Source organism: Crassostrea angulata, chromosome 4, assembly GCF_025612915.1.
Source record: "Crassostrea angulata isolate pt1a10 chromosome 4, ASM2561291v2, whole genome shotgun sequence".
NCBI classification, from domain to species: domain Eukaryota; kingdom Metazoa; phylum Mollusca; class Bivalvia; order Ostreida; family Ostreidae; genus Magallana; species Magallana angulata.
In genome coordinates, this window is record NC_069114.1 from 35,375,352 (window position 1) to 35,400,867 (window position 25,516).

At 34.4% G+C, this 25,516-nt stretch overlaps 2 protein-coding genes across 4 annotated transcripts in view; both read right to left on the bottom strand.

Moving 5' to 3' along the window:
* LOC128182541 (5-hydroxytryptamine receptor 1-like) overlaps nucleotides 1–19,931 on the bottom strand; it is a 62,258-nt gene extending 42,327 nt beyond the window's left edge. The window contains exon 1 of one of the 3 annotated variants that reach the window (XM_052851231.1): nucleotides 19,913–19,931. The gene's annotated coding sequence lies outside the window, so the exon portion shown is untranslated. Of the gene's footprint in view, nucleotides 1–884; nucleotides 1,335–7,933; nucleotides 8,117–19,912 lie in introns of those variants that run through there. The other 2 variants (XM_052851230.1, XM_052851229.1) reach the window with 2 other exon arrangements.
* Nucleotides 19,932–21,172: 1,241 nt separating this feature from the next.
* On the bottom strand, nucleotides 21,173–25,001 carry LOC128182247 (uncharacterized). Its single transcript, XM_052850838.1, has 8 exons — nucleotides 24,872–25,001; nucleotides 24,145–24,271; nucleotides 23,322–23,476; nucleotides 22,962–23,115; nucleotides 22,604–22,719; nucleotides 22,294–22,351; nucleotides 22,021–22,185; nucleotides 21,173–21,508 (listed from the first exon to the last, which is right to left on the bottom strand). Exons 1-8 carry the CDS (start codon nucleotides 24,999–25,001, stop codon nucleotides 21,391–21,393), a joined length of 1,023 nt encoding a protein of 340 aa, XP_052706798.1. The 3' UTR covers nucleotides 21,173–21,390.
* Between the last annotated feature and the right edge of the window lie 515 nt (nucleotides 25,002–25,516).

The following is a 25,516-nucleotide window of genomic DNA, read 5'->3' on the forward strand; positions in this document are numbered from 1 at the left end:
CTAACTAACCAGGCTTCCATTTTCATAAGATCTACATACCGGAAAAAAAAATTGTTCGATTTACATATCATCATACATTCTCCGGATACATCAAACAGTAGATACAAGTCTGTACCTCAGAAATGGACTGATAGAACATACTCGACAAACGATCAGAAGGAGATATCAGAAGAATGCATAATTATCAATATTGTTTTATGTATTGGTTTTCCCTATTAACATCGATTTGAGGACAGTGTTCGTTGTACAAAAGAAAAAAAAACGAAAAAAAAACCCTGAAGAAACGGGGACCAGAGAACCGTCATATACGCTTTTTTGTGCAAACAAATAGTTCATTTTGGGACGAAATGAAGTATATTAAGAAAAAAGATAACGTTGTGTATATAAATTTATTGTACGCTTCAGTAACCGAATGAAAAAAACTGTGTAGTGAGTAATATCAAACAGACTGTGCCGGATATAGGGACTGTAGATACAGATCGACAGCGTCTAACAAGTCGTTAACGTACAGAATAGAAGGGGATATGTACATGCATACATCTAGAACAATGTATCAATCGAGTTTTACTCCCAATCATAAATCAAAACACCCTGTAGCTCAATTCTGCTCACAGCTCAATGAAATCTATTTTGTTCTTCATCTTTTTTTTCAGGTATCTTGTGGTTGTACCCTTTGATATATCTTGTATTATTAAGATAAGTGTACTTGTATGTATTATTAATACATGTTCATAGCCTTCCTACCTGTAATAATTACCTAGATCAAAAACAAGGGTTTCTAAATGCGAACGTGTAAAGTTAATAATACAAAACCACGTCTAATTAGCACCAGCATTAGTTTAGCCCCTCGTTGATCAATTCTATTAAGACAATTAATCTCCTACCTGGGAATCAGCAGGTAAGCGCACGCTCACAGGGTGGCAAAATGAAAGAAAGTAGTCACATTTAACGCTCAAACACTTCTTGAATTAGCAGACAACACGATAGCGGGCCAGCATGCTTGCATGTCTAATGAAGCAGTAGGTGAAGAGTACGATCCCAACCCGAAACACAAACCGGGTCTTCTGAGCTCTTAATAGACTCACAAAAAGTGTACAACGTATCGCATCTTAATCAGACGACAGGGTCCCCTCTCTTCCGCCGATCGAGAATGATCAATTCCAGTACGGACGTTTTTCGCGCTGTCCTAGTCCTTAGTAAATTCACTCGGAAATCTTCATCGTATTTATGACGAGAAAAAACGAGGATTAATTAGATTATTTAATCCCCGCGAGAGAGACTGTTTGCGGTTTTTTAAGGCACACTGGTTCAATATGGAGGCGCTATAGTTTAAAAGTGCAACGAAGCAAAGAGTGAACACAATGGGATGCCCTTGGTGTATTGAGCTGTAATGATATAGTTATCTGAAGCCAATGATCCAACAATAGTCGAAACACACAGATATTTCAAAGTTGACACAAATTAAAAGCTCTTTGCAAACCTTATTACATACAATGCAAACAGTGGGACAATTAGCTTGTAAAGAGAGATTTAAAGATTTGGTTACGAATTAATACTTGAACTTCTTTAACTATTACAACATCTGGGCCTCGCGTGAAGGGTATTAATTACCAAACTGCTACTAATTTTAGACATTTCAAAATAGATCTGTATTTTAATTGCAGGGAACTGGTGTCTGTATTTCGCTCGGGATCGATGTCCTCGACCTACGCGGATGAATCTTGTGTAACGGACAGAGAACGAAGCTGCGATAATTTGGTGACGTCCACTTTCTTACTATCAATCAGATTTAATCAAACAGAACATTTTTGACAATGAGCCACGGGTCGGCGACCTTTATTCGTCCTGAGACTCGCTAAAGGTATTTGTAAAGAGCTTGTATCCCAACGGCTAATCGATAAAATACAGGGATTTTGGGAATGTAACTCACAAATCAAATTGATAAAATCAATTACCATCGCGTTTAATATAATTTTCGTCAGAAAAGCTCATCAGTATTAGGCAATGATGTCCCATATGCATGACTTGAGAGAAAGGAGGGGGGGGAAGAATACCTACGTAATATACATACATGCATGTAACAGCTTAATTTAAGTGTCGACATTCTTACACATAAAACGCACGTGTCTGTCAGATATACTACTAGCGAAATTAATCCTTAGATTTGATTTATGCATGTAAATTTACATATGCGTAGATGATGTTGGTTGCTTCATATTTTTATTATTAGGAATATTTTTAATTTTTCTTTAAGTACTAAGCTGTTTTAGTCCTATGATAAAATTATATCTTCCTTGGCGAAGCGTTTTTCTCCTGTGGCGACAACAAGTAATGGTATTTAGAAGTAGAAAGAAAAAAATCGATATTGTTTAACTTAACTTTCCACAAAAAATATAATTTTACATGTATATACTAATATTATTAATACAAAGTTATATTTGTAGCAATCAGTTGGTTCAAAGGGATGAAAGCCTCACCAGTATTCATAACAGTGACTTGTTCGATGTTTGGCAGATCAATGCCTTGATTTTTTTTTTCAAATTTCTACTATTGGGGGCAGCATATTACATAATATACTGCAAAAGACGTTACACAGCAGTCAGTTGTTTTCTAGTCTATGCTGTCCCCCTTGATGTTGTATTTTTTTTTTTTTACTTTTCGTCATTTACTTCAGTAAATGACATTTGGTAATTTCTAAAGGTGTTTTGTTTTTACTATTAATAACATTAAAAAATCAGCTGCAGTCATCTTGGCCTTAAAACATCTAAGAAACACAGTATGGCAAGAAAATCTCCTAACTTTTTTGTTCTTGTGGTGATGTATAAAGAGGATAACCGACTTCTTTCCTTTTATGTAATTCACAAAACCAGTATATCACGGGAAGCCATCTTACTATAATACTACACGTACCAGTAATATAAATACATTGGTTTCATTGTTATATTGGGATGTTGTAACTGTCAGTTGATGCATCATGTACTTGTAGACATAATTTCTTTCTGTTCAAGAGTACATTAGAGATCTATGTTAATTTTTAATAAGTGTAATAAAAGTTGCGCTAATAACGTGTTTTTATATTTCAGCCATCTTTGCTGGCCAAGGAATTTCGGTCCCGTTAAATTTATGCACAGCAGAGTGGACCGAAAACTCTTGGCTTGCGAAGATGAAATTCAGCATTCTGATACACCCAAAAAGTATGTGTGTAAAGGAGAGAGAAACCGGGTGTTCAGCTGTAGGAACTTGTAGATGATAATGTTATTTGTATTGTGTGTATAACACACTAAAACACGGTGAACTCTTTTTATTATCTTACCCCCCCCCTCCCCAAACAGTCCCAGAGAGATAAAAGTGTTGTAAATCTTTGTTTAAACAGGGACGTATATACTAGTATATACGTCCCTGGTTTAAAATATAAATTTGTTGGTACCATTTAATAATTTTATACAAAAAAGCAAAACTATAATATACATAAAATGGTAATGGGGAAAATTATAATTTGGCATACAATTTTCTTCCTTTAGATGTGTCATTTGACTTTTTCCGAAAAAAACATCGCTAAAATGTAGTATTTGGCTTGGAATTACAAAGTACAATAAAGAACGTATTACATAGATTTACTTAATGATATAATGTACATAAAATGGTCATGTGGAAATTTATGATTTGACATACAATATTTTTCCTGTTTTATCAAAAACTATTGCTAAATCTTTTTTTCTTGGAACTTTAAAGTACAATAGAATTAGATAGTTTTACTTTATGAATATCGTGCCAAAATGTATCTTCCAAATGCCGGATCTTAATTTCTGAAGCAAAAAAAATTTTCACAGCCTCAAGCTTGGAGCAATTTAGGTTTATTATATTATATGTAGTTTTTTCTTCATATGAGGATATTCATCCTACAGTTATGTTCATCAACTCAGCAATTTGAGAGCGAACTAGAGTAAATGAAGAACAAATTCAGCGATTTTTTTAAATTACAGAATACAATAAAACAAAATGTCCATATAATGATGATAAAGCCTTCATGGAAGCACTACGGTATAATATATTGTACCAGTCAATTTGACTGTTTCTTTATTTTGGTAATCGACCGGGAAGGTTTTTTTTCGTATTTTGTTTTTCGTGTTATTTTTATTTCTCAAACATTGTTTTTCAGTTAAAAAAAAAACCCCCAAAAACAACAACAGAAAGGCGTAATATTTTATGGGTTAAAATTAGTGGCACTCTTGATGCATTTAAAATTTATAAACATCATAATTTCAAAAAACTTTTTGAAATTGCCATTGTTGTTTTAAAGATATTTTAAGTTGTGTGTTTTTAAATTTCAAATCTCGATCTTTTTCCGTGGGTGTATCTGCACGGTGAGAGTATCTTCGACCTGCACTTCTACTGCATTGCGAGTTTTAATCGTGACAAAAACCAATGGCTTTAGTTTCTTTTATTCTACATGAAATAGGATACAAATTCTTCTGTCGTGTGTTTCAGTCATTGAACGAATTCCAGTGACGGCGTAAGCTTTCATCTTCCGTGCGCGCTTGGACCAGCGAAAAAATAGTCCCCAGTTTGTAAAAGATATTCTTATAAAATATTCAAAATTAGCTCACTCTGCATTGTACCCACTCTTTCTGAAAATAGAGCACAATCTCCTTGGCGTATCTGTTGAGGTTTTATCGCTATCTGTTTTGTATACTTGGGAATAATTTGTGGGGTAAATGTCGATTTGAACAGATGGTAGTGATAATCAACCGAATGTTAACTGTTAAACGATCTTCCTTTGATTACAGTTCAGAGTAGAGAAACGAGCAGTAAATATAAATCGTCATCTGTATACCCAGGCTATTTTCATTCTATTTTGTTTAATTGGTTGACACAGAATGTAGGTGTTAAGTGTTATCATTGATCTTTGGCGATTAATTACACTATTTCCTCGTCTGTATGGCGCGCAGCATCTTCAATGATGCTTAAAATGTTAATAATCTTCAAGTTCAACATACAAGTATCTTAATGAAAGCTTTGTCAAAATATCGGTATTCTAATAAAATTGTATATAATATCTCTGTTAGGAAATTTGTATGTAACACATGTATTATTCAAACTAATGTTTGTTATATGTTAGAAAGTTCTATGACTTTTGAGTCTGCACTATACATGACTTGTATACAATAGGTTAATAACTATAAATAATACATGTGCAATATACAAGTCAAAAGCTGTATAAATTATAAATGTGTAATGTGTTAAGTCAATTACTATGGATTTGCTAAGTAATTTAACAGCTTTTAGTGGTGTGGCCCTTAGTTTGATGGGGGGGGGGGGGGGGAGGTAAATATTACGACTCTTCATAAATCTAGTGTGGATAGATATGAGATATGTTTCAATGTATTTTAAAGAGATCGAATTTATTACTATTCGGTAAACAACACTATCATGGCATGATAGTATAATATTGTGTTACTGTAAAATACGGTTATAGCGAACACGCTTATAATGAATTGACACTTACAGCGAAGTGATTTGCGTTCATTCCCAGTGACTTTATAACATGTTGTAAACTTGACGGATATAACGAATTACGCTTATAACGAAGTAAAATCGCCGTCCCTGGCACTTTGTTATAAGCGTGTTTTACTGTATTAGGCATTATTGATCGATAACTATTACATCAATGTATAAATCACATCCAAACTCGCCAACGTTTGTTGTATGATTTGAACATTTGCAAACTTTCAGTCTTAGTTCATTGAAATCGGCTATGCGCTTTAATAGATACAATACTGTTATGAAATACCGATATGATTAATTAATATAAGTATCATAAAATCATTAATTTAACATTTCCGTGGACATTTATTTTCAATTTCCCAGTAAACTGCTTTTTTTGATTAGTTAGAGGAAAAAATTGAAGTGCCCTTGACCTCTTGACCCTATATGATATACATGCTGTATTTCTCTGAAATTATGTCGAATTAGTTTGCATACTCAATATGAATCATAAGCAAAACGCTTGATGTTTGAACCCTGGAATCGTGTAAAATTGCCAGATATTATTAAATATAGATACACTGCTTTATATCTTTATCAATACGCGCTAAGTTTCGTGGCGCGACCTGGTGACAAAAGAAACACTTTGAAAAAACATTAAGGAACTGTTGAACTCGACGGGTGTCAAAGTGTACAGTTTCATTCCCAATATTGCTTCCTACCAACTCGTTACGATATTCAACACAGCAAGTTCAACAGCCTACTAAAAAGATTATAATTCCCATGCTGCAGTCGGAGAATATCTCATTACCGAATCAGATATACGACATTTGTGCTGTGATGAAATGTATTTTCATCAGCTGTAGGATAACGGTATGATGTGTTTATTCATTTATTTATTTTTTTGTTTTGTTTGTTTGTTTTTATTTATTTTTTGGGGGGGGGGGGTAGGAAGGTGGTGGTTTTTTGTTGTTGATAAATTCGCGTAAATTACGCGAAAATGATGTTTGACCTTCACAAAATTCATTACTTAGCTACAAAGGTAAAATAGTCATACATCATATGAATTAAATATATTGCTATGTGTATGCTCTATTTACTTTCAGTTTTATTGATAATGACTTCTCAGGGCAATAAACAAAACACAAATTTAAAAATAAAAAAACAGAATTGGGATCGAATTATACAGCATGTGGTATGAATATTAATGATCCTTTCCCAATAATTGGAAAAGGGTCTGTAAAACGTTCATGTCTGTAAAGCCTGCTTAATTGTAAGCTCTTTTATCGTTTGTACACAAACATGCTATAATTCAACGTATAACGTAAGCAAATTTCTAATGAAGGAAGCGTTTGTATACATATGAATATTTCTTTTTAATTAACTGAAAAGATAAAAAAAAATCTTATCTTAGAGACCCAAAATTTCGATCATTTATATCAATATTATCCCAATTAAACTCTGCAGAAAATTCTAAATGTACAAATATCTTCAAATAGTGTACAAGGTTTGCCTGGGGCCATTTAATGGGTTTTTTGATGTCCCAGTCTGATAAACGACTAACCCAGATTTTATTTTATCAGTAAAAACAATATAATCTTTATTAATTACAACCAGCTCTGCTGGTACGGTCTGTAACACATCGTCGAATGCCCACGCCTTACAAGGTGTGTTCATCCGTGGGTATCCAACAAATGCCGGTATCAGGTTTGGTAAAAATCGTGTATGCATTAAGTGATATTAAAAAGGTTTACTGTTTTCGAGCGTTATTACGGAGTATGTACGAAGAGAGAGAGAGAGAGAGAGAGAGAGAGAGAGAGAGAGAGAGAGAGAGAGAGAGAGAGAGAGAAGAGTAAATAACAGGAAGACATACAGCCTTGTGAATAGAATTTAGACTGAAAAGTTGATTTCCGCAAAATAACAAATGCTCTAAATCTCCAATGAATATTTTAATTCAGTTTTAAAATAGTTTTTCATGGTTAAATAAGGAAATTTGACCATCTGTTTATACATTTGTGATGCAAAAACAAGGTGAAGAGAGAAAATATATCACTTGGAGTAAGAATTTCACTCTTTCATAAATTATAACTTACAGAAAAATCAATCACATGGGAAATGATGAGAGAGAAATGAAATGAGTTTATTCACTAAATAACTTATTAGTAAATATAACGTTTATAAGAAGAATCCGCACCAATATTTTTAATGAAAATGTAATTGTATATTATGATACATTTGAATAAATAATCTAGGATGTTTCGTAAATTTGACACGTACGTACGTAAATCGGCCAAACAATTAAGGAATCGATTAATCAATCAATCTTTAAAAAATCTGTTCATCAATCAATCAAGAATCTTTGAACGTCCAATTGTTAAAGATCCTAAATGATGATGGACAAAGAGCCACATGGGGCTAATTGGTATATTTTCTTTGATTAAAGACTTACTTTTTTCGTGACTTTGATCTACCATTAGATTTCGGTGCAATCATCTCTTCCGATCTATCCATATCAGCACTTGTCATTTAGATCTTAAGCCAAACGTAAATCACATGAGATTGCATTCCTTCAAAGATTGTCAAAAAGCAATATATGACGGAAACCCTCTGTCAAGTACTTAAGCTCAATTTTACTCCGCATGGTCTTTTGACACTGCCTGTACGTGCTGGCATGCTTTAGGCAGAGGAGGAAGGTCGCTAGACCAATGCTCCACAATCCATCAAACGTAAGTGAGTGAAAGAAAATTGAATTCCAAACCAGGAGCAGAGAAATAAGATAGAATTCATCTAATAAAATCCCAAAAACGTCATAATGAGTAGAGCTCAGAATAAGTTCGGAAAAGGGAGTTGAGATTAAGGGGCTGGGCGTTAGGGGTGGATGATCATTGGCCATGCAAGACAACCCCTTCCCCTTTATGTATAAACACACACATTGTACCCTAATACCGGTATCTCGGAATCACAGGCATACTCTAAAACCTGGCCTGGCCTGGCCTCAAAGTTGGCCTGGCCTCACTTTTGGCCTCAAAATTGGCTTGGCCCCAATTTTTGGCCTGGCCTCAAAAATTGGCCTGGCCTGAAATTTGGCCTCTACAAAAATGTTTTGCCTCAAATTTATTTTTATATTTTCTTCACATATTTGATAATTTTTATTGATTTATTTTCAATCCATATTAAACATCTTACTTGGTGGCTTTAGTGTCTTATTGTGATAGTCTTTTAAAAATAATAGGTACAATTGAAAATATAGTACTAACAATGTATATTTATGACCAAAGGTATGTCGAGTAATCCATTCTAATTGATTTTTATTCAGCGGCAATCAGCCTGTTTGAAATTCTTATGAACTTAAGAATGTGATTTTTGCTCTGCCATGGTATAACCATGGCATGTTTTTGCAATGTATTTAGATCAAACTGCTCTCAGGATTTGACAATATCTATGTAACTCATCTTTAAACAACAACTTGTTTGATAAAAAAATATTGGAAGAGGCCACTATTTGTTCTAACCAACACAAAAGGTCACAAAATGTTTTGCTTTGTTCAAATTTTGATGTGACAATTCCCCATTGTTTCCTAAATATACAAGCAACACATGCATGAAACTCTACTCTAACCAGGAGGTGATGATTAATAACCATCGCCGAGTCAAGGTATTGGAGGATGCAATGTTGCAGTTGTTCACAAATGCCATTAATTAAATTAGACCTGTGAAATGTTAAATGACAGGATAGGCGATGAATCTGACCCCAATGTAGCAGATTAGCGACAGAAAAGATTGATATAGAATTTCTGCTGGGGGGGGGGGGGGGAATTTGGGCTTGATCGGTGTTGACAGGTAATGTAAACAAACTGCAAATTTTAAAGTGCATTACACAGTTATAACAATATATTGCTATGAACCAGTTTACAAATGTTTTGGATATCAATCAGGTCTGTCTCTTAAAATGATGTTTAACTTTTAAATTGGAGGGAGACGGGAGTGGCGACTCTTAGTTTTAAAGTTAATCGCTTTGGTATTGGCATAATCTATTAGAGCAGTGATATACATTCATGTCTTAGGAATTTTCTGTGTGTTTAGACATGGATTAAATTAATCACACTTGAAAAATCGGTCACTTGTATATATTTTTTCATATTATTATTTTTTAAACATAAAAAAAGCACTGAATCTTCAATTTCTAAAAGAAATCAATAAAAATTCAATCTAAATCTAAGAAAATGAGAAAAAGAAAAATTTTAACATTTGAGGCCAAAAATTTTTGAAGAGGCCAAATTAGGAGCCAGGCCAAAATTTAAGGCCAGGCCAAAATTTGGGGCCAGGCCAATTTTGAGGCAAAAAGTGAGGCCAGGCCAACTTTGAGGCCAGGCCAGGCCAGGCCAGGCCAGGCCAGGCCAATGGGGCCAGGCCAGGCCAGGTTTTAGAGTATGCCGGAATCACATGCGTTCTCAATCTTGTAATGCTCTTTCCTTTGCACAATAAAATCCTCAATCTCTGCAACTTGCCAATGCCACCGATCCTCTCCCCTTGGCTTGGTTCAAATTAAAATACGCTCATGTACATGTATTTTAACAGTTTGCATTCCCAGATATAGGGTTACTAGTATTATGTCTATGAATAAGTTTAACATGAATAAATCAATATTTGAATATTTCCGATGGGTTAAATCGAACAGAAATAGAGACAGTTGCAGACTTGTTGATTTTATAGAATATGGGCAAATATTATTATTCTTTTATTTTACATATTGAAGTATATAGGAAGTGCTTATGAGTTAAATAAACAGTAATTGTGCGCATACTAGTAATCCATTATTTAAAAAGAAAGCGAATTAACCAAGTTCCACACTACAATGTTAGAGATCGACCCATTCAGTTCACCTAATTGTACTCAACGATATGAATTTCAAAGTAAGATTCTCTGGGGTGTTTTCATCACAAAACAATTAGAATATATAAATTATTTGCATGTTTAATATCCCGAAAATCAATAGCTGAATTGGACAGCATCGCCTGTATGGCAGTGGTCAGCGGGATCATTAGACTTCAATAATTGCCCAACTTTACATTAAAGCGATTAAATTGACATTAGTGTCGAGACAAACTTAATGCATTATGTCTGATGACTCTATCTTTTTTTTATCATTCTATTAGATTTCATGAACCAATCACTTAAATTAGAAGAATTGGCCAGGACAACACTGCCGGACTCACGAGACGTATTTGCCTTGCAGCATGGTAATCCTGCGGTTTTAAAATGGTGTTATGGCTTTGGTGTCCAGCTCGGTATGAAATTTTTTCTCACATTGATCACGCAATCATAAGGAACTAAACGCACGCTTGATTCTAATACATTAAACAAATGTATCTTGATTTTTGTTCTTGGTAACGAACGAATTCAAACTATGAAGATCGTTTAATCTCGTCAACTGAAACCCATTCATTAAAACAAAACAAAAATGCCTTTAAAATCGATAAATACAAGGCCTAATTTTATATTCTATGATTTTTTTATCTTTAATTCGGATTTTTTCTGGTAACACTTCTTATTCGGGATGTAATAACTAATAACACATACAGGTATATCTCACCTTATTTGGCCAAGTGGTCACTCCTGGAATAACAATGAAAAACAAGGACACAAAATCGAACCCGTGAAAAAAGCGATGTAGACACAGACCCAGAAAGAAGCATGTACAACTGCGCTGTCTAAATTGTTTGAGCTGGTATACCTGTTTAGACTATAATAGAAGAAATCACTTGACCGACCTAGAACTATTCTTGCCTTTTACTTTATTATTTATGACCAAAGATTCCCATTCTCTCCTCATTGGTTCCCAGGATTATGGAACTTCCCGCCAGTAATCAAGGTGGAAGCATTTTGTATCGATTGAAGACAGCGTCGCTCAATTAGGCGTATTTACTATAATACAAGACAGCAGACCTTTCCAATGAGGGTCTCGTACAATAATTGTTCACTTTAAGCCTGCAATTTGGTCTCCTTTATGTGTAAGACAATGCTTTATCTGTCTTGCTCATGCGAGACAATAGAATAATTACAGGTGTGTGATGCAAGAGCTGCGAGAGGCAATGTAGAAGAGAATATCGACAAGGGACGGGTCCAGAAAGCGTAAACTTATGGTTAAATCTAGGATGGTTGCATTAACGTGTATTGCAAATTGATCGTCATCCATCTTATTTGAGAACCTTTGAATAAACAAATGTCTTTTGAATCAGATGACGTAAACAGGTACATGTAGTAACGTAATACATTCAAGTACTATTTAAGTGCTTGAGGAACAGTTTTATGAAGAAAAAAAACCCCTGGGTTTGTTTTTTTTTTAACAGTGATACCTAAAATCATGCAAAATCCTTCAGGTACAAATGAAGTGGGGACAAAAAATATCTTACAAAAAGTCAAGAATTGTCATCCGACTTTTGTAGAAAAACAAAATATATATGAGATGTGGCATACCGCCTAAGTGACAGAATTAAACTTTCCGAAGATTTCATTTCCATACGGGAATAAGGCTAACGGTCTGGAGCAAAATCCCCTCTAAATTGGATTGGGGAGGAATGTCGATAAGCGACTAGTCCTGTTGACTGAAAGACATTGAGTATTTGTCTGAAGACTGGCGAATATTTACATAAAATTACAACAATCAGCAAAAGGGAATTTGGAAGTGTTCAGAACAGAGATACCTCGTAACACTGGCAACTGTGGCCAATACGATATGAGAAAGTTATAATTGCGGTCTAATTTGTTAGTCTCATATTGTTTCACGATGTAAAGGCGTATTGTTGTGTTTGCAGGATGAAGGCGTTTGCATTTAGAGAAAAGTCATCCCCGTTCCTATATATACGCCATAAAGATGCTTAGATCAAGGTACATATATGTATATCTGTATCATGGTGTACAACGTTCTGATGTAAGGTCGTGATCTCGTAAAATGTCAAAGTAGGTTGGTAGGAACAACAAGCAACACAATGTATAACAAGTGTAACGGAACTATTTTTAAGTAGAGATGCGCAAAAATGGCTGAAAACCAAGGTCCTTTGAAGCAGTTCAGACTGAAGGACAAAGGGTTCACCAAAAAGGAAGCGGCGGTAGATGTTAAGATTACAATTTCCTCTTTATAATCTATCAATAAGTACGCTCAACAACAGTTCTACCACAGTCATTTCCAGACAATAATCCGAAAGTTGTAATAGGTCGTGTTCCATCATCTTGCAACACAAAACCATTTAATAGGCAAAATTCGTTGCTTCAAACCAATCAGTTTTAGCTCCCAAGAAATTCATAAAAGTCATACTAGTATGTTGTTATATTAGATTAATTCTACACGGTAATAATGTTCAATAATGTTAGAGAATATATGTGAAAATCAGGGATATTTCCTACGCTATTCAGTAAAATTAATCCATGCATATACTGGCTCTTTTAGAAAATACATGCCATAATTATTGATCACAAGGCTAGTAGGAATTACATGTATTTACTGAAAAAAAAATTAGACAGTTTTACACGTTTCTACATTGAACATATCATCGGTTGTAAAAATATTGTAATTGATAATCGTGGTAAAGGGTAAAATCACAAGAACTTCCGAACGGGAACCTGCCAACATTCTATCCGCGAAAAGAAATTTTGACTTTGTGATTTAAGCTATTTAGAAAGATGTAAGGTATAAAGGCTCTATTTATGGAATAAGGAATCATTCTTTGAGAATTTTAAAGTGATCATATATGGTCGGGGTGATTAAATCGAATAAAGTCCGAAGGGTTTTATGATCGATTTGATCACAACCGACCGTATTTGATCACCTCATGATATTCAAAGAATGATTCCTTATTACTTATATTTATATAATTTTCAGCATTTGTACAATTGGCCGTCAAAATAGTCATTGATATCATAAAATGTTTTGGACTGTACGTTACAAAATCGATTCTTAGTGTTATCACAGACAGAGACACTGGAAATGTAAATACACCAGTATATGGTTAAATTGTATATATATTTAGGGACTTTTTTAAATTAGAACTTACATGGAAAAATGCCATTAGAGTCAGTGACCTCGTTGCAGCTGTAGTACACCTTTTGTATAGATGGACAGTCTTTGTCTCATTACAAATGGCGTAAATTGATTAATTCTCGTAATATATGACAATAATTTGTCATATATTGTTATCCGACAATTAACTTAAGAATACTAGATTGATATGGCGTATGACTACAACAAATGAGTTGTACTCAGTTTGGTGGTCTCAAACTATTCCAAGTCCATGCCATGATCTTGTTAAAATGGCTCAGTGATGATATCTGTATCGAGTCTCCTGACCTTGAAGTTCTATTGTACATGTGATAGAAATGGTAAAATAGAGAATAGCTGCACTTCAAAAACAATTATTTCTATGAGGTTTGCTAACGAGTCAAAACTTCAACAAAATACTTGTGACTGAGCATCGTTAGCGATGACAATCTCACTTACGACAATCAAACCAACAAACTTTACGACTTCACCTTACTTCACCCCAGCTTTATTATTTTACGACAATAAAAAGACTACTTTATGGCTACTCTGAGAATATTATGTCGTATTTATGGATTTGGAATCGATGGAAATGTTCGTTATATTCCCTGATTAACGCATTTTAGAGATAAAGTTTGGTATTAAGTGAGCCACTAAGGCTATCACTGAAGGACGTGCCAAACTATGCAGCGAAAAAAGCACAGGTTATGAATGGCTTGCAGTCCCTTGATCTTTTGGGAGTCGAAAACCATGTTTTGCTACTCGGAGAGCGTTAGCCTTTAATGTTGATTGAGAGGGTTATTCGCCTCTGTTAGAAAGGCGTTGGGGTACTGTGGTATTTGCATGTATTGTATTGTAATAAATATACATCCCTTCGAGTTTCCTGGATCAGAATGATACAGAGCGCGCATTGATACCATTCATGACCACCACGTATGTGCGCAGGTATTTTAGAAAAATGGTTATACTATCATTTTATAAACATATACCTGTATGTAGGTGGTCAATCATACTGCCATTATGTCGACGCATGTGAATTCTGACAAAATACGTCAAGTTGCATACAGTAGCGAAACTAACATGTTTACATAAAAATTTACGCGTTTCATATAGTATATCACAGTTATGACGTTATTGGCACTATTTAAACTAAAATTTTATACAATTACTCCTTTTTATCGAAAGCATTTATAGCTTTCTATTTTGGTATTGACTTGAGAAACCAAACATGTTTTAATCATCTTAACTGTAGTGCAGTGAATATTCTACTATTATTGCTATAGAAGCACGCATTTCGTTTCTATTTTAATAAATCAATTTATGGACAATGCCTGATGTATGTACTCGTTGTTATGTAGGAGGTTTAAAGTCATTTGCCGACACGATTTTGTTTAGCCAATATTAGAAAAAAAAACTTCTTACAGTTTTGTAATACAATATTCAGCTAAGAGTCAAGGGATGCTACTGCAACTACATGCATTTCTGATTTCTTAATCATGCAAATTGCCTCGACCTTTACGATATTCTTTACGAAATAACCTATTCCATTCGCATTCTACCATAGTGTGTAGTCATTAAAGTTACTAGGGTAAGGTACTATTTATACTAGTATATCATTCCTGCAAAGTGATACTGTAGCGCAATGAAAAATTAAGTCGGTCACCTTAAAAATATAATGAATGCATTTTGATCAAACGCATGCTCGGCTCTTTAAAAAATTCCAGACCCAACCTGACTCCCTGTACATCCGGGCATGATAGGAAATTTCAGTGTTTATAGTAAAATATTGGCGCAACGTTCTCTTTGTAATACATACTGTAATAGTATTTGATTGAACTCTTTTAGTTCCCTGGTCAATTTTGCATGGAAAATTTGCTTCGACTTCAAATCTAATACAGAGATTGGGCGAAGAATATGCTAATTATTTTCGAATAAATTTTAAGGGGTTGTCTCTGTGTTTTGATACGTATTGACATACGTCTTGCATGCAGCCAAGGTTCTGAGAAAAAGTTATCTTCTATCCATGTTTCGCTGCATTTACTCTGTCTGCGCCTCCACGATTTGTTACAACTTGGGGGTCTGTGAAGTTTTGTGGGGGATATTTTTAGACTTGTGTGTGGGGTGTTAAACGGGAAACAGTAAGCCCGAGATAAGATAAACAACTGATCAAATTTGTTACCATTCCATGCAACATGCATTAGGATAGTTATTCAATTAAGTCATATAATTGTTCAAATGTGCATGTAAAGTTAAAAAAGACCCTCTGAAGTTCTATTATTAAACAAACACATGCCTGTAGATTTAGATCGTCTGGAAAAGCAATGTGAAACACCTGAATTGCCGAGGAATAAGAAACGCGAATACACTCTGTACTTTTAAGTATTTTAATTTTTTCACAATTATATTGTTTTTAATATGTTCCTTATTTTTTCCCACTTTTGTATAAAAGGTGTTCCTTCATAATGATTTTCAAAACACGAAGTCTTAATTAGAATCGACATCCAAATGAGTTCAAAATAATTTTGAGAAATTTTTGAAAGATTAAGATAGGAAAACTTCATCTGTAAGAGTTGTCTCTCTTTTCAGAAGGTCAATGTACATTAAGCTTATAGAAAAAAAAAACCTTATAAAACTAAAATCAATAATTTCGCCTTCGTTAGTATCACTCTCGTATCCTCTATCGAAAACTTGTTGAACCAAGAAACGACTTTGAGAATTACAAACATCAAACAATTCCGTTATCTTCATTGGATACAAATCAATCGGTTCTTATTTTCGTATGAATAGAAACATCACAGAGAAAACCTAGAATCCAATTGAATGGATTCAATTTTAACCCTGCTATCCAACTGAAAGGATATAGAAGACAACCCATCATTGTGTTTGCCTAAATGGATTCGAAACTCAATCAATCCTTAAATCTACATATACCTGAATCGTCCCGAAACTCAAGGAAATCCTAATATCCAGCTAAATGGATACTTAATAATTAAAAATCAAACCTAAATATCAACCTGGATATTAAACTCAATTTCATCCTTATTTTCATTGAAGCGGATACTCAACTCAACTTATTCCGATACCTACTTGGATAAATGCAAAATTCAATCAATTCTAATTTCGAACAGAAGGATTTATACATGTACTTGTGATTCATCAATCGTCCTATACGGATTTAAATTTAATACATGAACTAAAAGCAACGTCATTTTGCCAGTTTGGAAGAGGCACATTTTTCTACCGATGACTACTGCAATAGTTTTAAAAATATTTTCTTAACGGTAAAAGAGTAACAAATACTCAAACTGTGTAATTCTTATAAACTAACGTAAAACTATTGCTGAGATTTTATTTAGTAAACAAAGAAGAAATATCGCTGACTCATTGACTCTGTAGGCCGTGTTCGATTCGAGATATAAGGAATAAGGAATCACTCTTTGAGTATTATGAGGTGATAATTTTGGTCGGGGCGTGGTCAAATCCAATAAATCCGAAGGGCTTTATGATAGATTTGATCACGCCCCGACCGAAATTATCTCCTCATAATATTCAAAGAATGATTCCTTATTACTTATATTTATATAATTTTAAACCATCGTACGATTAAATATTTTAATATGGATAAGCAAACCCCGCTGGCGCCTCAATTTGGCTTTATGAGTTATACAGTACAAAATCGATACGAAGTGTTATCACAGGCAAAGACACTGGAAAATGTAAATATAAGCATATACATGCATTCATGAATCACTTATTCCTTGTATTCAAACAATTTTAATTTCTAATGCTTTCTTCAATACCTGAATTTCTTTTTGGAAAAGATAACTTAGATTATAAAACCAACGATAAGCCTTTCCCTGCTATGCTTAGATTTATAACAAATTGTAAGATATTTACAAGACCTTTACATTGTTGGTACTCTAGTATCCTTTTGATCTTCATATACTAGTATCTCTTTTTTCCTTTTAGTTCTTTACATCATGTTGTACGGTATTTCATTTTATTCATACATAGTGGGAACCTATTCAGTAAATTGATAGGTACGAGTACTAGTATTGTATTTAAATTCATGGTACATGTAAATAATATGTGATAAAATATGTTCAAAACATATAAGTATTTAAAGATTAACGCGCCATGTAAATGTAATCAATATCTTAGGGAAGATAGGTTTTTATGGGTAAACAAAATCGAACTACCCCCCTCCCCTTAATCGTGCAAAAAATAAATACATATCGAACACGTTGTTTACTCTGCTTCAATGAGATATCTTTGTCATATCCACAAGTATTCTTCATTTTCTCCCCCCCCCCCCATCCCCACCCCAAAAATAACAAAAATGTCGATACCCAGTATACTAAGTCCAACACATTAACTATTAATTCAAGCTTTAACATAGTAACATGAAGATACAAATGTAGCAAATTTATAGTTTACAACGAGTAGTAGAATTTTCTCATAATCAATCTATACAATTAGATAGGTTTGTATCTAAATCAATATATGCATAAAATTGTTCTAAGTTGGGGATATCGCTTTTCTTTCGGTCGATAGATCATCTATTCCCTAAAATTAGAAACCATACAGTAATCTTCTCGTTAACAATGCTAATTTTGTTTGGGAGGAGTTGATATTATTGCCCATTAACCAAATACATAATGCTTAAAACAATATTGATAAGTGAAATTACAGCTATTTCTCCTATTTGAATTAAGATTCTTTGGGCAAAAATTATCATGTACCATTTACTTTTCGAGATATTTTAAAAGTTATTTCTTAAAAGAATGATTAAATCCATAAACAAATAAGCATGTATACATAATAAATCTATTAAATTTTCCTCCTTTTCTAACTCGATAAAATGTAATTGATATACTGAAACACTTTCTTTTTTAAAACTGAATGCTATACATAACCTGTATTTATTTGCAGATTGGTTTTGTTTTGTTATTTTCATTATAGCTGGTAAAATGTTGTAAAAACTGCCCCTGTCCCAGGTTTCTCGGTTTAGTATAATCAGAACCTGTACGTTTTTATTTTCTTCGCGCCTCTTCGTTAATCAGATAAAATCGCAGCATGTCGACTATGTGTGTGACTTATCTTTCTGCAATTCCAAAACCCTCACTTGATCATCATTCTATGTATAACAAAGTTTATCAGATATTTCAATATCTCTGTTTTCGGGTTTTTTTTTTATTTTTATTATTATTTAAGAGGAGGGGGTTGTGTGGAAAGATTTAACGGATGTACACAAATGTCCCCAAGTCTTAAAACGTTTCAAAATATCATTAATAATTTAGAGTGACATTTTTCATCAAATCAAATCTTCTTCGTCTATTGATATTATCATTCAAGCAAGTTATCAAAATATGAACAAAACGACACGTTCTAAAAATATGAACAAAACGACACGTTATAAACTACGATTTTTGTCCGTAAACGCCCCTGGGGCTAAAAAAAACATTTGTTTAATAACAATATCTAGATATAGGGATCATAATTTTTATAAATGTCTATCTTAATGTGAATGCTTTCCTTTGGTGTCGCACATCATACAATTGTACAATGTCCGGGTTTTTTTCATAATTGTAATGTATAAAATCATAAAATTTTAAAATAATAGATTTTTCTGTTAGAGAGAATAGTATTCTTCTTCTTTTGAGTGCGTAATAATTCGCTCAACCTCTTTTCTTTCCCATTAATCGAAAGGTTATCTACAAATAGTGACACCTCCCCCAAGAATTAATAAACACACCTCCTTCGCGCGCCTGGTAATCTGCGAGCAGGTGCTTGTTTTCATGGCTCTTACTTCTCCAATATGATATGTCTATTGAAGTTTGAATCTCCATGTGTCATAGTTATCATGTCTTTTCCAAATACATACAGCCAACGAAAACAATGAAGATATTATAACTATGCGTACATCTACGAGTATACGTTGTTACTTTTTTTTCCATGCGTAGTATACATGTACATGTATGTAAGATCAGGTGATTGTGAAAAATATATATATATATATCACTGATTCTCGTGCCTAACAGTAACCTTAATTACAACAACAAAGTCCATCAAATTCATAAAGAAAATCTGCATCATTGATCATTACAATATGTATATCATACAAAAGAATGATAAAAAAAATGCTCCGGGGCCTTAAAACTCACACGCCACCCGGGGTAATAAAACTTGAACGATACTCGGGCCGTAAAACTTAGACGACAACTTAGGCGAACTCACTATGGATCTCAGTCTCGCTTTACCAAATGGAATATACACGATATAAAATAGTAAGTAAGATTGGGATAAAAGTAAGCGCTTCTCAAGGTTAATGGTTCCGGACCCTGGTTTTGCAGTATAAATGAATAAATCTTAAAAGCAAGAAGACGGAGCTTACCTTGGATCGAAGCTTGCTGGATTCATTCCCGGTGATAAGTCATATGCGTTGGGGGTTTCTCCGTGTTTTTAAACAGGTACTGCCAGCCTGGTCACGCCAATAACGTAATAATTGCAAAAACAGGCAAAAACTTCGTAACAGATTGAGAATCCAATGTTTCTAGCAGAGGCAGAAAACGAAACGGCAACTATTCCTATAACAAGAGCCGACTTACTGTGTTCCCGCTATTTGTTAAAATTATCTAGTTCGGAATAAGTAATATCTTAATTAGTTGACCATCGCTGTTTTAAATAGACGTTGTGTTGCAGTGATGCTTCAGTACGACGAGTTGCATCAACAGGTTACATTGTTGAAATAAATAGATGCGCGTGTATACATCTTGGCAACACAGACATACATATATATAAATGTCATACACCGGACACCCAAGCTAACGGCAGCCCTTTTTCTTTGGAGATTTGCATCCCAGATAGACTTAAAATAGAATGCGAGAAAACATTCTGGAGATTATAACCTCTGGATATCTAAGTGAGTGGCTAATTTTGACGGATTTTTTTCAGCCAATACTTAGACAGAGACGCATCAGTCAATATGTATGTTTGGCTAACCGATTTCGGGGTTGCTTCTTGATATTTGTTTATATATATAAAATTGATATCAAGGAGAGAGAGAGAGAGAGAGAGAGAGAGAGAGAGAGAGAGAGAGAGAGAGAGAGTTATTCAAGTTTAACCAAATAACTACATATATACATGTGTATATATATATATATATATATATATTGTAAAGTTATTTCAGTATTTTGCGATGAAAAAAAATTAACCTCCGCTACAAATGTGTGTAAAAAATTGTGGAGTTATTAATAACATTTTACTAACAAAAAATACAAACTTTCCTCCCTCAAAAAGTGCGTTGTATGGAACTTTGGTTTATTTTAGGCCGTGTGAGATGGCAGGAGATACGCGCACCTGTCTGTGCTGACAGTGAGCGCCTGGTGGTTGACGGTCTTACGGCAGAATCTCATGCCATCCGCCATTTATTGCGATTTCTTATCTAACTATGATTGTCTTGTTTATGTTGCATTGTGTATTGTTTGAGCAAGATACATGTACACGTGTTAGCTGCATTATTTGTTTGCTTGGGATGTACTTGACAGTTTAATTAATTTGTACATGTAATTGGCGTAAAATCGCAATGCCATAGAACCAAGCCCCTGATGTGTTCTTGGAGATACATTTCATGAAAATATAAGTGGACAAGGGATTTTAATAATCAATATTTATTTGTTCATAAACTCTGAATAAATAGCAACAAACGAATTCAACATCAACATACGATATATACATGTAAGGAAATGTCTTCATTTGCAAAAGTTTCTATAAAGTTTTTAAGGTGAAACTATAGGAACACACATTGGATTTCGGCACTATTTGGGGGTATCACATTTCATAATGATTGGGTGGGGTCTTTGAATCACCCTCTTAAAGAGGCACTGTGGTAGACTGGTACACTGGAGCATGCGCATGGGAGTAGTATCCACCGGAAGCGACGTATTCCACAGTCATGTCCTTCACAGGATTGTGATAACCGTTGTATCCCCTGAAAATTAAAAAGATAAAAAGTTAGAATTATATATAATACAATCAACAAAGCTTTGGGAAAAAAGATTAAAAAAGGATTGAATACTTGGCTGCGGATATCAATAAAAATATCAATCTTGTTCCTTAATTTATCTTATTGATTGTTACCACGGGGTTACACAAAAATACGGCAATCAGTTCAAAGAACCAAGAGTGTTGGCGGTACATGTAGCTTATAGCCAGATGAGATAAGCAGGTGTAGTTTGCACATTTCCCTATTGTTATGAAGGATGTTGCAATTGATCCGTAAAATGCAAGTTCCTTGGAACTACGATTCACCAAAAACAATAATAATATATCAGCGTTATGGAGAGTACGGGCAATGACCGGAAATGGGGAAGTTGGCGGAGTTACACCTCCATTCTTATTATTGGTGGATTCCATGTGTGGCCGCCAAGAACATTATTAAGATAAGTGATATGGGGAGAAAAAATTGCTGGCTAACAATGGTATATTATCAATGAAACTTACTGGCATGAAAAATCCGGTGGCATGTACCCAGTCATAAAGGTAGAACAGCCGATAGGGGCGACCCTGGTGACGTCCTCGGGTGGTCCCGTAAGGTGCTCGGCGATGGTGTCAATTTCCGTGTAGATGTGCTGAGATGCTGCACGTTGAGCAGGAACAGACTCATAGCTGTAAAAAGAAAGAAAAGTTGGATTAAAATGACATTTTTAAATCAAGATATATATTGATCATGAAATGCAAAGAAAGGCAAATTCTGTATGTAAATGTATGTTTTACCTAGTATAGTGATGGAGGCTGTGATCAGAACTCAGTCCGGTCAGTGTAGAACGAGTATCTGCAAGAAAAATATAAATATCCATTATTATATGCGTGGACAGTAATTCCGCTTAATTACCTATTCATATACATCATCATTGTTAACTGTTGGATATATGTCTACTTTTATCATTGTCATGTTGTAAATTTTGAATTCACCGGTGGCAGTAAATACAAAATTTACAAGTTGTCGTGTTGTTAAATTACTGCCACCGGTAAATTCAAAATTTACAACCTGACGTCATGATGGGCTAGTTTTTTTTTTTTTTACCTGTGATGTTGACCCGACAATGTTGTTGGTGAGCGCCTTGGGATGGGGGAGCTATTTGGGGTTTCCTCTTTCCCATCTGAGATTCCTGGCAATGAGCGGTAGCGCCCAGAATTCTCCTGTAATATAAAGAAACATGTATCAGATAGCGGTCAATTGACACCAATGGTTTTAATGGTGGACTGCAAAACGTACATATACATACTGTGTTGATAATTGTACACGTACATGAATGTACTTTATATGTCGGATTAAATAGTCTTTTTTTTAATTGGTATACAATACACGGTTTTTCAAATGCGACTTTTATTTAAAATACATCATTTAGTATGATAAAGGGGAACTGTGACCAATGACTGACCTTTTGAAGATGACGAAGAAGATCATGACGAGGAGAGACATGACGGCCACTCCCAGAACAATGCCGGCTACCATGGCAACCTGAGACTTCTCCCGGATGTCGACAAATCCAGGCTGGCCTGAGGGTGGTGCTGGGACGGTGGTGGGTGGTAGGGCTGTAAAAGAAACGAGGTACATTTGATTTGTACATAAACATGCATGATTTTAAAAATCGTATTCACTGGATTCTTGCAAAAATGTTAAATAATTTAAAAAAAATGAGTATTAATATCATTAAATTATGTGTTGTCGTCCAACATTAAAAGAGATTTAATTATAAGGTATATGTCTAGTTTTAGAAGTCTCAGTTTCCTTTGTTTACCTGGATATTGGCATGCCCGGAGATCAACACCGAAGTCTGTGAACACCTCTCTCTTGAACCAGGAGGCTGTGTCGTACAGATCATGCGCAGTGCAGCGGTCGCCGTAATCCCTCTGGATTTTACTCTCAAAACATCTGAAGCCTTCTTCAAATAATCTGAAACCCCAAAAAAATCCATGAGTATTCAAATTCATAAGAGGATACATAGAGTGAAACCAGTTCACATTGAAGATAACATTTCAGTTCTTAACTTGAAAACACAGCGGGGTAGGCGTACTTTAAGAAGACATATTAATGAGTTTTATTAGATTCACTAGAATTAATCTATACCTTTATCATATATTTTTCACGTCAAATTAGCAGTTTTTTAAACACTGTACACAAATTTCGTCGGGCGTAAAGAGTACATTGTATCACACCGTGACGGCAATGTAATTAAACATATGTGGTGTACTATTGATTAAGACAATGGGACCAAGCTGTCAAACAGTACTCAATGACCCATTTGAGTCATATTTCTTCTCTCTTTTTTTTATTTTACAAATAAGAATTTTTCAACATTTTATTGACCTCTAAAACGGAAAAATGCACAAATAATGTCTGAAAATTCTCTAACGAATATTGCATGGACTCTTAATATGAATGAAAAAGGGCTTGCATTGCTTGGGTTACTGAGAGATTTACAAACGTATACAAAACTAAATTGTTTTTATAATAACTAGTAAGTAATTTGATTCATTTTTGTTCTGATACTTGTATGTATTGTAGTAAATAGTGCCTAATGCATACATAGGGCGTCATACTCTCACATTTAAATGACTTACGTGCACTTTTTCTGGCGGTGCATCTCTCGCTGTTCTATCTTGGCGACGTACGCCTCCTTCATGAAATCTCCCAGACATCGGTACAGAGTCTGACCCACAAACGCACGGTCCACACAGGGGTTATCTGCTGAATCAAAAAGATATTGGTATACACAAAGAGGGATAACTCTAATATATTTAATTCATTCATACACTGTTTTGTTGTTAAATCATTTCAAAGTTAATTATGATGAATAAACGCTTTGTTAAGGAATTTCGGTATAATTTTCACTTTGTTCTATGAATTTTTATTTCTTTAATACTTCCTTTTTGCTCAGTCAATGCGAGAGGCTTAAATTACTGTAGTTACATGTATATGCACATTTTTTGTACCTCTTTCAAATTCTATTAAAATATTACACTTCAGAACTTAAGTATTCAAAATTAGCTGGACATAAAAATGCTGTGTATATCTTGTTGTGGAAAGGGATGTGTATACACTAACGTCTCTGTTCGTAAATGCTAATATTTAAATTACAGTCATATACACGAGTTGAATATATTGAACATTTAACATCATGTGTATAATAATTTTATTCATCAGATAGACAGAATACCCGAGAGTTAATTTATTTGGCTTACAATATCTCAAAAGCTATCATAATTTTTAGATGATTAATGGTTAATAAAATAGTCAAAGATAAGTTAATTTTCCATGTCATTAGTTTTAGCAAATGAATTTCCCTACCTGCTGTATCAGACATAATTCCAGATCCTTCAAATTCTGAATAATCACCGATTTCAATTTCACTGTCTAGTTCAAGCTCCAGAAAAGCTGTGATGGGGTTTCTCTGGGGTGCTGGGCTTTTATCCGACATGTGTGTGTTGACACTGGGCAGTAGCTTGACACGCCTTGTGGTAGCGCGAGTACTAGTTCCTCTCTCACGGGGTTAATGGGGGTGCAATTAACAAGCAATTGTTTCCAGCCCTCAGCGTAGGCCAGTTATATACCCCGCTAACTACGGTAATTAAGTCCTTGCGTACACATGACATTCGATGAGGAAATACTTTCAATTAAAAAAGTTTGAATACTCGAAATGAAATAATTCAATTTGCAGATGATTAGTTTGATTTTAATCTCTTTAAATGGTTTATCTCTTAAAAGATAAGCTTTGAGGACGCCCTGGCAGGTGTCATAATCTCTTAATTTGGAATACCGTACCCACGGGTGCATTTTCTACAAACCTTTGACGGTAATTGAAAAGAAAACAAACCCACTGAATGTCCATTATTTTTTTACGGTGGTTTATCTTAACACCATCAAAAATTCAAATCAGAAAAAAATCACAAACAAAAAGTCACAATGATTACCGCGCTTCACATCATTTATGTC